The sequence below is a fragment of the Fonsecaea pedrosoi genome (assembly GCF_000835455.1).
Source record: "Fonsecaea pedrosoi CBS 271.37 unplaced genomic scaffold supercont1.5, whole genome shotgun sequence".
Lineage (NCBI taxonomy): Eukaryota > Fungi > Ascomycota > Eurotiomycetes > Chaetothyriales > Herpotrichiellaceae > Fonsecaea > Fonsecaea pedrosoi.
The window spans coordinates 1,170,871-1,183,331 of NW_013550611.1; the positions used below are offsets into that span (position 1 = coordinate 1,170,871).

Consider the following 12,461-nt stretch of genomic DNA (forward strand, 5'->3'; position numbering starts at 1 on the left):
TTCCATGACCTCCACTTTGACCACGACGCACGGGTAGCCCAGACGGACACAATTGGCACATCTGCGCAAAGGGTCCCCAACCGCAGGCCTACATCTGGCCTTGCGTTTCCGGCAGTGTCCTGGCTAAATGAGCGAGTGTCCACATTCATCACCATCATCCCAACCCCGGAAATCTTTGCACCGGTACTCACCGCACGCGACAGATGCCCGGTAGTAGCCCAGCTTGTCCCCTTTCGACCGCGCCCGTGAGAAGTAGCCACAGTGAGACATGATAATCCTGTAAGCCTTGGATGAACTGGTGGTGTGGTTGTGTATATGAACGCCTCAAGGACCGGTAATTGCCGACGTTGAAGTTGATCAGAGAGATTCTCCGGACGGACAACCAAAGATGAAATTTCCAGGGCCCTTATCACTAGAGAAACCCCGCATGCTTGACGCGGATGCCTAGTCTGGATAAGCCTGCGTTGGCAAGGAACCCCAGACGACACTCGCGGTGAGCAGCGTACAATTCTAGAATGGGCGGCCACGGCGGCTAAACGTTGGGCATTTTCTCCTCCTCGTCTACCGAGGCCAGATAGTGCTCGATAGCCACAGACCAGCCCTGCGGTCAAACCTTCACGGCCAAACGCCGTTTCTCCACATGGTGCCGGATAACTGGACATGTTGCCGCCAAGTTGATCTCTGTACTCGGTACTGCGAGGCACATGATGGCCTGCCACATCCTCTTTCTGGCGCTGCGCTTAGCTCTGCGATATGGACGACGTCCATTTCGCTAAAAGACCTTCGCTTCCAAGTTGGTGGTGTTGGTGCGGGCAGTTGGAGGTGCAAACGGCGACTTTTCTTAGGGAAGAGCGCTATCCCGCTTCGGTAAGATTCCCGACCAATGACAGGCCGATCAGGTATGGATATGGACAGGCCGTTGGACTATTCCGGAAATAGCCTGACCATATCAAGTAATAGTATACATCTTGACATGTCCTGGAGATGGACTCCTTCTCGTTTCTATGGAACAACCATGTCGACAGGACGATTCAGGTAGGAGGGATATGTTGGGTAGCTGCGCCATGTGACATCTCTGGAGATGCATGGCCATAGAAACATTTTCCACTCCGGCGTGGATCGAGTTCCTTCCCAACAGAAAATGAAGCAAACTGTCAGTGTTCTGAGGACATGTCTCTTTCGCAAAGATGAGAGAAATGTGTCTGTCTACGACTGGGACACACTCCCACCACCCGTTCCCTCCCCAACCATGGCCGTCAAGTCCGGCACGACAGGCAGAAACACATGGTCCCCGATATCCATACTGGCCACATTCGGCATGCGCTCCCCAAGCATCCTGGCGGCCTGCACGCCTTTAAGGACCATGACGACCTCCCCGTCCGCACTTCGATGCAGGTGCTCTGACTCGCCGCCAAATAAGCTATCGTACATGGCCGCCGGGGTGGTCGACAAGTCCAACCGGTTCAGGATGCGCATCGTCCAGCTGTCCTCGCTTTCTCGACACACAAAGCCGCCGATGCTGTTGTACTTGGCGCCGTTGTCCTTGAGGAGACTGCGGATTTGCCCAAAGTCTGAATAGTGCTTCTCGACCCGTTCCTGCCACTTGGAATGCTCGGGTGTGATGCCCGCCACGGCGAGGACGTCCTCTGCCCCAAGGGACTGGACGAGCGCAATGTCGAGCGGGGTCTCGCCTTTGCCGTTGAGCACGTTCCAGTTCAGGGGCCCCTCGGCCTCTCTAGCTATATATCGGAGTGCGTCCAAGTTGCCGCTCTCTACCGCTATGTGTAGCGCCGTGGTACCGTCTTCGTTGTCCGAGGTCAGTCGCTCTAGGTGGTCGCTTTCAGGCCAGAGACCGACAATTGCGTCCAGCACGGGCAAGGCAGTTCGTCCCCGTTGTGCGTGTAATGGTTCGAGGAAGAAGACTGCTGCGTGCAACGCGGTCAAACTCGAGCCTTCTTCTTCTCCTTCGAGAACGTTCTCAAAGAGTTCGTCGCTTCCGTCTGGCACCAGAGATAGGAGGAAGAGAGTCTGGGCTTCGCTGGCCTTGTAAATTTTGCTGTCACGAATCAGCCGTCCCAGTAGGGTCGACTTGCCTCTGTCCTTTTCATCCCGACGACAGATGAGATCGTTTGGCGTTTTGTAGAGTTCTCGAGCACGGTCAAAGTAGCCGCCCAATACTGCCGACTCGAACAGGCTGATCTTCTCTCCAGCATCCGACTTTTCAGGAAGTATCTCCCCTTTGGGTACGCCTACTGGCTCTGCAGACTTGAAACTCCACTCTTGTCGGCCATCACGGCCCGGACGAAGGGCCATTGACACCCGGATCCCGCCCTGCGATCGAGGTACCGCGGCAGGCCCGTATTCGTCCGGTCCAATGAGGAGGCTCTCTTTCTGATCACGGACGAGTTCCAAGCTGATCCGGGATGCTGGCGTGGATTTGAACTTTTGATCGAGCTTGATAAAGTAGTCAACCACTTCGGCGGGCTTGTGACCCTGGATCGAGGCTTTGAACTTGAACCCCTCATGTTCTGGGTGGTTTTGGAGTGTAGCCTCTAGTAGTGGGACGAGCTGATGGACGGTCGCACGGTCTTCAAAGTCGATGGCCCGCTGCATGATCTTGGCCAGCTCCTGGATTGGAGGCTGAAGCTGGCCACGAATCACAGCCCACAGTCGCCTCATCAGGAAAGGCTGCCCGAGATGGCAACTCGCGTCGAAGCTATACCGACTGTAATGTCCCATGCGGTGCTCGCAGGTCTTGCTGTTCTTGCTTCCTCGCGTGTAGAGAAACTCTACTGTGTCTAAACAGTGTTGAACATGCTCTTTGCCGTGGAGGCAGAGCCTCTGCCAGATGCCCGATGCCGAGTAGTCCAGCGCACACCATATCGGCAGAACCCAGAAGGACGGCTCATCGTAGCGGATGACGGTGCTGAGTTCCTCGTACCGTCTGTCGTCCGGGAGCAGTGCTCGCAGAACTTGTATCATATGAAGTCGTGCTGCGTAATGTACCGGGCTGTAGAGACGGCCACCGCGGGCGATGAGAAGCTGCCTGTCAAGCTTTGTCATTGTCTCCATCTGGTCAAATGGGTCGGCCCCTAGCCGAACAAGGGCCTGGACGGCGGTGACGCTACTTGCCATTACAGCAGACAAGAGCGGCGTTGCATAAGAAACAGCATCCTGCAGGTCAATACATCCAGGTCGGCTCCGCGACAGCCAGCACCGCGCCTCGATGTCGGCGCCAGCATCTTCCAATTTTTTTGCAACCTCGCTGACCTTCTCGTCGGGGAACATGGACAGTAGGTGAAGGGCCGTCGTCCCATCTGCCTGCAAGGGCACCTTGACGTCCGCACCAGCGGCAATGCAGAGCATCACCGCTTCCACATTTCCAGCGTAGCACGCCTCCAGCAGCAGCGTCCGGCCGATGACCATCGGCTCGTTCAACTGCTTTCCCAGAGATGGCAGGGCCTGTTTCAGCATCTCGTTCTTACCGAACAAAATGGCGTGCTGGCAAAACAACCAATGGTCAGACGATCCAAGCTCCAACTCGCCAAAGACTTGCATAAGGTCCGCGCCGTCTTCCATGAGCAGGCCCAGCATGAGGCTGGACCATGTGTTGCGGTAAACAACTCTGCTTGTCCGCACCGAGTCCTCATACTTGGCCGCATCGAGCTTCCGAAGGCGGTGCTTTGCCAGATTCTCGCCCTCTTCTTTCCCACGTATTATCAATTCCTGGAGCCATTCGATCTCGGTGTCTCGGCTGAGATCATCGAGTTGGAGTTCGAGGCCTTCCACGACCATCCCAACGGAAGCTCGTGCCAGTGAATGACCCATCTGCGCTGCTTGCAGCAAGAAATTCGATGCCTTCCGGAGGTCTTCGTCGTGTGCAAGGGGGCTGATTTGGTGTCTACCCACAGTTAAGCCCGCGAATTCGTAGGCTGCTATTGCCCTTCGGGAGTCATCTTGGGATTTCTTGTCCGACGCAACTGTCTCAAGTTCTTGTACGACGGCGGAGAATACCCTCGAGGGCAGGTTTCGAAGCCTCTTGAACGATGTGACATGCTGGGGTGGTTAGCGAGAAAGGAGAACATGTGGTGATAGCACATACCGAGATCACAGCGTCATGGGTGTAAGTTCGTACAACTTGCTCGTCTGACTGGCGCGGACGTACCATAGATTCTAGTCTGTTGAAAAAGCTGGCGTTCTCTAAGGCGTCGTCTGTGCCTCGCTGTGAGGAAGAGCCTTCGGCATCGCTCGGGTCTGGAAGAAGTTCCTGTTCGTCCGGGAAAGATCTTTCTGATGCGCTATCTGAGGGAGACTCTCTTCGCTTCCCTTCACTTGTGCCGGTGGGTTCAGCCACAGCATTGTGTGTGACCCTCCACATATCAGACTCGGCTTCCCTCATCTTCATCTCAATAGCGTCATCTATCTCCGAGGCAGGCTCAATCGCTACAAGAGTTCAATCATCGTCCACTCGTTGTAAGTGGGTAAGGCGTAGGAGGATGAACACTTACTGGGATTCGCAATAACATTCTCCTCCAGCGAGGTCAGCGAAGACAAATCCCGAATCTTCTCACGGAGCTCCATGGCGACTACCAGGTGCAGCAAGAGCCTCAGAATCTTGAGAATGTCCAATGCACCGGATGTGCACTCTACAAAGGGCGCCTGTGTTGAAAGTGCATAGATCAGCGTGATTCGTTTCAAATGCATGGTGTGTTCTGTCTCGCCGGCAGACATTGTATTCTCGGCCATCACAGCAAAGTCGGCCATAGCATCGCCGAGGTCGCCGCTGCTCTTTAACTCATCGAGGCGACGACCTCCTGATTCACTCTTGGTCAAATATTCAAGAATATCAGGTCTGATCCTCGTGATCAGGACCGCAAGGATGAGCCCAAAAGCATATACGTCGGACCGCACAAGCTGCTGCGCAGCGCATTCTTGAGTAGCCCATGGGCTTTGCCAGAGCTCGGTCCCAGGTGCAATGGGATAAGTCGAGCCGCGAGGGAGATCGCTCAGCAAGACCGATGAACTAAAGTCTGACAGCTTTGCTACTGGCTTTCCGTGGCGGTCCAAGCAAAGCAGAATGTTTGCTGGTTTCATGTCGCAATGCACGACTCCTGCGTCATGGAGAGCCCGTAGACCTTCCGCAACCCCTATGGCGAGTGCGAGTTGCTCTGCCAACGTTGCCGGGTCACCACGAAGGAAAGATTCGAGATCTCCAAGTTCGGCGTACTCGAGCACAAAGACTGGTAGAATTCGCTCTTTCGGGGCATTGGTGACTTCCCACGCCAAACCCAACAGCTCAATGATGTTTGCGTGCTTCCGTATCGAGTCGCTCCTTAAGATCGCAAGCTCTGTGGCCATAGAACGCATGTCAAGAGCGGCTTTGGGGCTGCGAATGATGTACTTGTTGCGTCCCAAATAGTGGAGCGGGTCGGAGTTGAGGTTTCGCGAGTCCACGCACCGCCGCAGACGATTGGGAGGCACAGCGATGGCATTGAAACTGCCACCAAAACCCAAGGCCTCTTCTTGAGGAAATGATGTTTTCTCAATGCAGATTTTGGAAAGCAGTTCCTCCTCCGCACTGGGATTGTCGGGCATCCCGGCGATGCTGGCTGTCAACAGTGCGAGAAGGTCGTAGTTGGCCATCTTGTTTGTCGCCGTGTTGAAATCCACAGTGCAGACGGAGACAACAATGATTTGAGCCGATCTAAATATCAAGAGAGTTCCAGAGAGTTAAAATGTTGTGTTCCAAGAGGGAATACTATGAGGATCGCCACTCTAGGCGTGACCACGACCGTCATTAACCGTAGGAGCACAGCTCACATGTCGCCGAGACTGGAACAAGGACGCATGGAACTTTTGTAGAGGATGCTATTTGTCAGTCAAGACTTTTCTTCGTGTTGATGAGGGCGCACCCCGACGCTGCAGGACCCTGCGTGGTCTGGACACGAGGCAACCAAGCACTGCCCCGGCTGGGCAAATATTTGGCCTTCGCAGCATGTGCTCCAAAACCAGTCTCCTGCCCACTTCCACATGCTGGGTCCCATCTTCTCGGCTAAGGCTCGAACGGAACTTGTTTGTCAATCGACCAGTTGCTCTTCGTGAACTGCGACCATGGATCCTTTCAGCATTATTGGAGCTATTGGTTTTGCCTTTCAAGTCGTCGAGATAACAATCGATGCAGTCGACTACTGGAAGAGAACCAACGATGTGGGAGACGACATCATCATGATAGTGGCACGCCTCGACATGATTCGGGCGCGGATCAAGTCGTGGTCAGTCGACTGGGGCATGCGTGAGCAACGACACCTGGAGCACCCCAAGTTCCGCGAATACGGCCACCTGGCTCTTCACTATCTTGTCATCATTCAGCGCCGTCTGGTCCGCTTCGAAGACTTTGAGACAAGGTATACCGGCCTCTTCGGAGCTGCTCGAACGCGGAGCACGGGCTCGGTCTCGCGTATCGCGGCTGTGGCAGCCTTTGAGCAGACGGCAACGAACGAAGGCCATGTCATTAGTGGCGCAGAGCTCCTCACGCAGTTGAAGACAGACGTAACCGCATTGAATCACGGCAACGTGCTCGAGCGCTGGAGATGGGCTCGCAGAGACAAGCGAGGCCAGACGATGGTCGAACAGATCGACACGCTGGTCAAAGATCTGGAGGACTTCTTCCCCCCTCCACGCAGCGATGCAGCCGGTGCTATCGTCTTCAACCGCGGCCTCTCGTCCAGCAATATTGACAGCCTTCAAGCCCTCCCGAAGCTTGAGGCGATGCAAGAAGGAGATGACAACCCCGACATGCGCGACGTCTCGACCTTGGCATCCTTGAAGATCATCGCCGCTAATCTCGGTCAGCGAGCCGCAAAGGCCAAAGAACAGACACTTCGATGGAGGTCCATCACTACCGAAGACGGCAAGGCACTCTCGCTTGAGCCGTGCGTAGGCGGCCGGGAGATAGCGAAATGGAAACAGACGTCTCGAGGAGACGCCGAGACAGTCCTGGTGGAATGGAAAATTGTGCCCATGTCACTGCCACTGGACCAGAAAAAAAAGCTCGATGAGCGCATCTACGATCTCGGCAAGATGCTGCAAGCGGCAGGCAAGCCCACCAAGATGCTCACACTCGACTGTCTTGGGATCGCCGAGAAGCCGGTGTCTGACTCGAGTGATGCCCAGTACGGCCTGGTCTTTCGCGTGCCGCCGAATCACCGACCTACCTCCCTGTACGAGCATCTTGTTACTCCTGGAACAGAGCCCAGTTGCCTCTCTCACCGTTTTGCTCTCGCACGCGCCCTCGCCAAAGCTGTGCTGTACCTCCATCTGGCCTCGTGGCTACACAAGGGCATACGCAGTGCCAATGTACTCTTCTTCACCAGCCTGCCAGAGAACGTTGTGGATATAGCTGCTCCACGCCTTGCTGGGTTCGAGTACAGCCGTCTGGACGAGCCCAGCGCACTAACAGAGAGCACAACAGACTTTGGCGACCACAATTTATATCGTCATCCACAGCACCGCGGCTTACCAGTGTCAGACGATCAGAAAACGAACAACCAGCCGAGTAAGAAGCGTAACTCCTTTAGCTTCAAAGCCGACCTGTACAGCCTGGGTGTCGTTCTGCTCGAGATTGGACTGTGGCTCACGGCTGCCAAAATCGTGGCGAGGGACAAAGATGCCAACCACAGTGCTGACGGTGACGCCGACCCGGGAGATAGAAAACACGGTGATGAGGAGGAGGATGAAGTTCGCAATGTGTTCGTGCAGCAGATTCCCACGTTGAGACGGACGATGGGCCCAATTTATGCGGATGTAGTCGACAGGTGTCTGACTGGGGATTTTAAGCCCAAGGACGACGAGGCGATGGCAACTGTGTCGGAGGTTTTTTATGTCAATGGTGTGCAGCCTCTGGACAGGTGTGTAGTGTAGGCATGGTGAGTCTTCGGGGTGGTCAGATGAAAATGCGGTTTATTTCTCTACCAAAATGCAGCTGTTTGAAATTGCTGGTTAGGCGCGGAGGAATATAATTCCGGCGGGATAAATCCGTCGCAGGCTCTCAACACCAGCAAGTTAACATGGTCTGCAGCACTATCTAATATCGCCCTTTCTGCTATTTTATTCCAGGGTAGATTTACCCCGTCAAAGTTAAGTAACCTGCTAATCCAAAACTAGGCATCTGGGCCGTTTGGCTTGAAGACCACTTTATTGACCTCTGCCCGCTCGAACCGGCGCAACGCATCCACACAAGATTCATCCAAGCTCGGCAGCACGAGATCAATGAACCCCATCTTCTCGATTATGTGTTTATTGCGGATCAGGGCCTGCAAAGCCTCGTTGAACACGTACCTGGCCGGACAGCGGCCGAACTGGATGTGAACGTTCTTGTTGTAACAATCTGCCGCCGTGAATGGGAGCTCGGCATTGTGAACTCCTATCGGCAGTGTCAAGAAACGGTTCAAGCAGTTAAAAGGATGTGAGACAGTGAGATTGATAAGCACATACCTACAGAGCTGATCTTGCCGCCGGGACAGATGACATCGTAGGCCGTCTTGAGGGCGGGACTGAGACCGACCACTTCGATAACTGCATGAGCGCCGTTGCCGTCTGTTAGTGCCATCACCTCTTTGACCACATCTACCGTCTTAAAGTTGAGCGGGATGCACCCCAGGTCTTTTGCACGTTGCAGGCGATTCGGGACCGAGTCGATAGCGATTATCCGGGCGGGTTTGTACTCGAGGGCGCTGATGATGGCGCACAGCGCAACAGGACCACAGCCGATGACCACCACAGTCATATCCTTCCACTGGTCGCTTGGAGTTTCTCGAAATGCGTTTCTCGCCCCGTTGAATCTGTCACCTATTCAGCCAGACATACAAACTGTTTCCCCTCTGCAAAGATAAGGAAGAGAAATGTCAAGAGGATGGATCGTCTGCATACCCCGTGGGAAATATGTCCGTCATCAAGATCAACAGTTCCCCGAGGTCTCCTTCCTGCGGAGTATGAAACAAGGTAGAATCCGCCAACGGAACCCTGAAATACTGTGCTTGTGATCCATCCAGGGCGACGGACCCGAAAGACTTGCATTTCACACAGCGGCCCGTAATGCCTCTCTTGCAATGGAAACACTCGCCACTGGAAGAATCAGATTCAAGAGTTTTGGGGGGGTATTCAGACAACCAGTGTCTCCAAGAAATAACAACAGGAGGAAGATACGCACCAGCTGATGGTAAAGGGCGCAATCACCCGGTCACCCTTTTTAAAGTTCTTCACCTCGCTGCCCGCCTCATGGACGATGCCCATGCCTTCATGTCCACAGATATACCCTGGCTGCATATTGATCTTTGAGTGTCCTCGGTATCGGTGCAACTCGCTTCCACCAACAACCCAACCAGTCAGCCACTACGCGCACGGTAACATAATTCACAGGTAGGAGAAGATGGAGAGAATGTTACCTTCCACACAAAGCCGCCGAGGTAGTCTTGATCACCACGTCCGTAGGATCTGCCGGGCGAGGAACTATCCCGCAAAATCAGTCACATTATTTCACCGCGCGTCGACGGGTCGGATGATAAACAGACTGGGTCGGTCTTCCAATCTCACATCATATGGGCCGTGGAAGACCAAGGCCTTCATGGTTTCCGCGGAACCCATTTGTGACGACTTTGGTAGAGGAGTTGTTGTGGTTGTGGTTGGGGAAGAGGTCGATGACGGGCACGACGAGGCTGCAACCCCCTTTTTGGTGGGGTGAATGTAATTGCCGAGCACTCGGTAAAGTATACTTCTAGCCAGTCGCACCGAAAAATAACAGGAGAATCTTGTCTAGACGCTGCTCTTCTGATAAGGACCTCAATTAATCACATGAATGAACTCCCTCTCCCTCTCTTATTAGTTTAGTTTACTGATGACTACCGGCGGTTGTTTCTCCTCTCTCAATAATCAAACCACATCCATACTTACTCCATCCCTCGTTACTCCATATCCCCATATCCCCCCATAACTTGTTGGGGGAGCACGAGCCACGGAGCCTCCCACCTCCTCGGCAAATCCGTCTGCGGGGAAACAAGACCATAAAGAGACCGGGGAAAACGCCGGTATTTGCACGATCGATGGCGATGATGTTGTCACGCTTCGTATTGTATCATATCTACCTAGATATCTTGGAGGTGCCCCGACAGAGTTAGTAACTACTATGCGTCGTGGTGGTGGTTCATGAAGTATATATGTAGGTACATGGACTTGGTTATGTGGCTCGACGACGTCTAGTCGAGTGTCGTGCTGTATCGTCTCGGATTGCGCCGCCAACGCATTCAGGGTTAAGGATTTCAAGGACACCACAGAGGGGGACAATTGCAGTGGCGTGCCTGGTCGTAGTGGTCTTGGGGCTGTTGGACGTATCGACCAGACCAGACCAGATCAGAGTATCAGTGTACAACAAACGGGGCGAGAAGGAGGAACAAGCGTCTTTTAGCTTTTTGGTCGTTGCCGTGGATCCAAAGACGTCGTCGGTACGGTCGCGAATCTAGACTGGCAGACTGGAGAGAGCGACAAGCTTTTCTGTTTGAGGGGCAACGGTGGCTTCAAATAAAGCGTCGATCCCGGAGCCTGGTGACCGGCAATCCAACGTTCAGCTACAAGCAACCAGTTCCCGGTTCAGCCCTCCGGAGGGCTATTATCGTGTTGATGAACTATTCAATCTCCTGTGGCGATTTTAGAGACCCCTATACACTAGATATTCACGGCGACATGTAGATCTATAGTAGATATCTATACATGACAAGTCGTATATCCACCATGTCTAGCGGCGTATCTCGATATATCACATAACAAGTTCGAGGGGCATCTCCCTACCCTGGGCATATGTACGTGCAACACCTCTAAACCTCAACCAACCTCATCCAGCAAACTCCCCCGTCATCACTTCCCCCCTTCTGGAAACTTATCCTGCCACTTCTCATCACCACCGAGGTACCGAAAAACGACTTTCGTGTCCAACCCGGCACAGCGGGGGTCCTTGCTCGCGTCGTCAAACGCGTCCAGGACGGCCTGCCCGATGCACAACTTGGCGCCGACGCGGTCGCACGCGTCGAGGGCCAACGCCATGTCCTTGCAGGTATACTCGATGCGAAACCCGAGGGCGTAGTCGTGCGAGGCGGGAGAATTGGGCGTCAGGCCCGGCACGGGGTTCGCGTTCTGGGCGTTGATGTTGCCGCCGGTGGCGGTCTTGAGGATCTCCTGCAGCGTGCGCGGGTCCATGCCGGATTTGATGGCCAGGTTGAACGTCTCGGCGTTGAGCAGCGTGATGGACGAGCTGAGGTAGTTGTTGCACAGCTTGGCCGTCAGGCCCAGCGAGGCGCCGCCGCACGCGTAGATGTTCTTGCCCATCAGGGCCATGAGCGTCCTGAGCAGCGGGAAGTGCGGGTCCGACGCCGTGCACCCGACCATGAACGTGATGACGCCTCGCTTCGCGCCCGCCGTGCCGCCCGACACGGGCGCGTCGAAGAAGTGTGCCTTCGGGTGTCGTGTCCGGGTCTGCTCGCCGACCTCGAGCGACGTGACCGTGTCGATGGTGCTGCTGTCGATGAGGATCTTGTCCGAGAGGTCTTTGGCGGCCAGCACGCCGTTTTCTGGATCCAGAAAGACAGCCCGGACGTGTTTCCCCTCGGGGACTATCGACAACAGTAGATCCTATTATTCCCCCCTCCCTCAAGGCCATTCGGTCAGTTGGCTGGCTGGCTGGCTGGGCTGGTTTCGTGGCTAACTGACTTGGCCGAAGCCTCTCTAAAGGGGAGAACAACGAAAATACATACACTCTTCTCCGCAACCTCTCTCGAACTGCCGCATGCATCCAACTTGGCCACCGCGCCCGACTCGTTCAAGCCCATCTCTATCGATCGCGGGTTGACATCGTAGAAATGCACCGTCGATGTCGCCGGCAATTTACTGACCAAGTTGGAAAACATGGGGAAGCCCATATTCCCTAGGCCGATGAAGCCAATGTTGGCGGGCAACTGCGGGTCTGACGACGACGAGGCCATGATATACAATGTTTGGATTGGATTGATCTGGTGGTCGCTTAGTATGATGATGATGGTGATGGTGTTTTAGTTCGCTTGTCTGTTGTATATGCGAGATCTGGCAAAAGGCGATAACCTGTAGTACGAACCATCAACTCACTAAATACAAGTTCTATGTAGTTATACCGATGGAGTGCCCGCTCAGTGATGTTTGAAAAGCCCATCATCATTGGCCCGTAGAGAACGTTTCGCTGTGGTGACTGTTAAAGTTACGCATCCTCGGGTTACGACAAGCTCGGGATCGCCCACCTCCCTCTCCGAGGCGTTAGCTGGCTGTATACAAAGTACAAGTAGTAAAAAGGTACATTTTATTCTGGGGGAGGCGGGCCCGCCGGGCGAACCCGGGAATATTATCCATGGGCAGCTCCTATGATCGGAGTACCTGGTTCGAACCAA

General features: G+C 54.4%; 4 protein-coding genes across 4 annotated transcripts; 1 reads left to right on the plus strand and 3 right to left on the minus strand.

Moving 5' to 3' along the window:
• Positions 1–1,206: 1,206 nt before the first annotated feature.
• Z517_07898 (uncharacterized protein) lies at positions 1,207–5,643 on the minus strand (the record flags this gene model as incomplete). The annotated part of the gene is made up of 3 exons (XM_013426419.1): positions 1,207–4,056; positions 4,103–4,443; positions 4,509–5,643. The coding sequence occupies 3 exons, from the start codon at positions 5,641–5,643 to the stop codon at positions 1,207–1,209; spliced, it is 4,326 nt and encodes a 1,441-aa protein (XP_013281873.1).
• Positions 5,644–6,111: 468 nt separating this feature from the next.
• Z517_07899 (uncharacterized protein) lies at positions 6,112–7,920 on the plus strand (the record flags this gene model as incomplete). The annotated part of the gene is made up of 1 exon (XM_013426420.1): positions 6,112–7,920. The coding sequence occupies one exon, from the start codon at positions 6,112–6,114 to the stop codon at positions 7,918–7,920; it is 1,809 nt and encodes a 602-aa protein (XP_013281874.1).
• Positions 7,921–8,159: 239 nt separating this feature from the next.
• Z517_07900 (uncharacterized protein) lies at positions 8,160–9,324 on the minus strand (the record flags this gene model as incomplete). Its single annotated transcript, XM_013426421.1, has 4 exons — positions 8,160–8,422; positions 8,494–8,840; positions 8,929–9,123; positions 9,209–9,324. The coding sequence occupies 4 exons, from the start codon at positions 9,322–9,324 to the stop codon at positions 8,160–8,162; spliced, it is 921 nt and encodes a 306-aa protein (XP_013281875.1).
• A 1,581-nt stretch (positions 9,325–10,905) lies between these two features.
• Positions 10,906–12,026, minus strand: Z517_07901 (uncharacterized protein; the record flags this gene model as incomplete). The annotated part of the gene is made up of 2 exons (XM_013426422.1): positions 10,906–11,676; positions 11,799–12,026. The coding sequence occupies 2 exons, from the start codon at positions 12,024–12,026 to the stop codon at positions 10,906–10,908; spliced, it is 999 nt and encodes a 332-aa protein (XP_013281876.1).
• Positions 12,027–12,461: the final 435 nt, after the last annotated feature.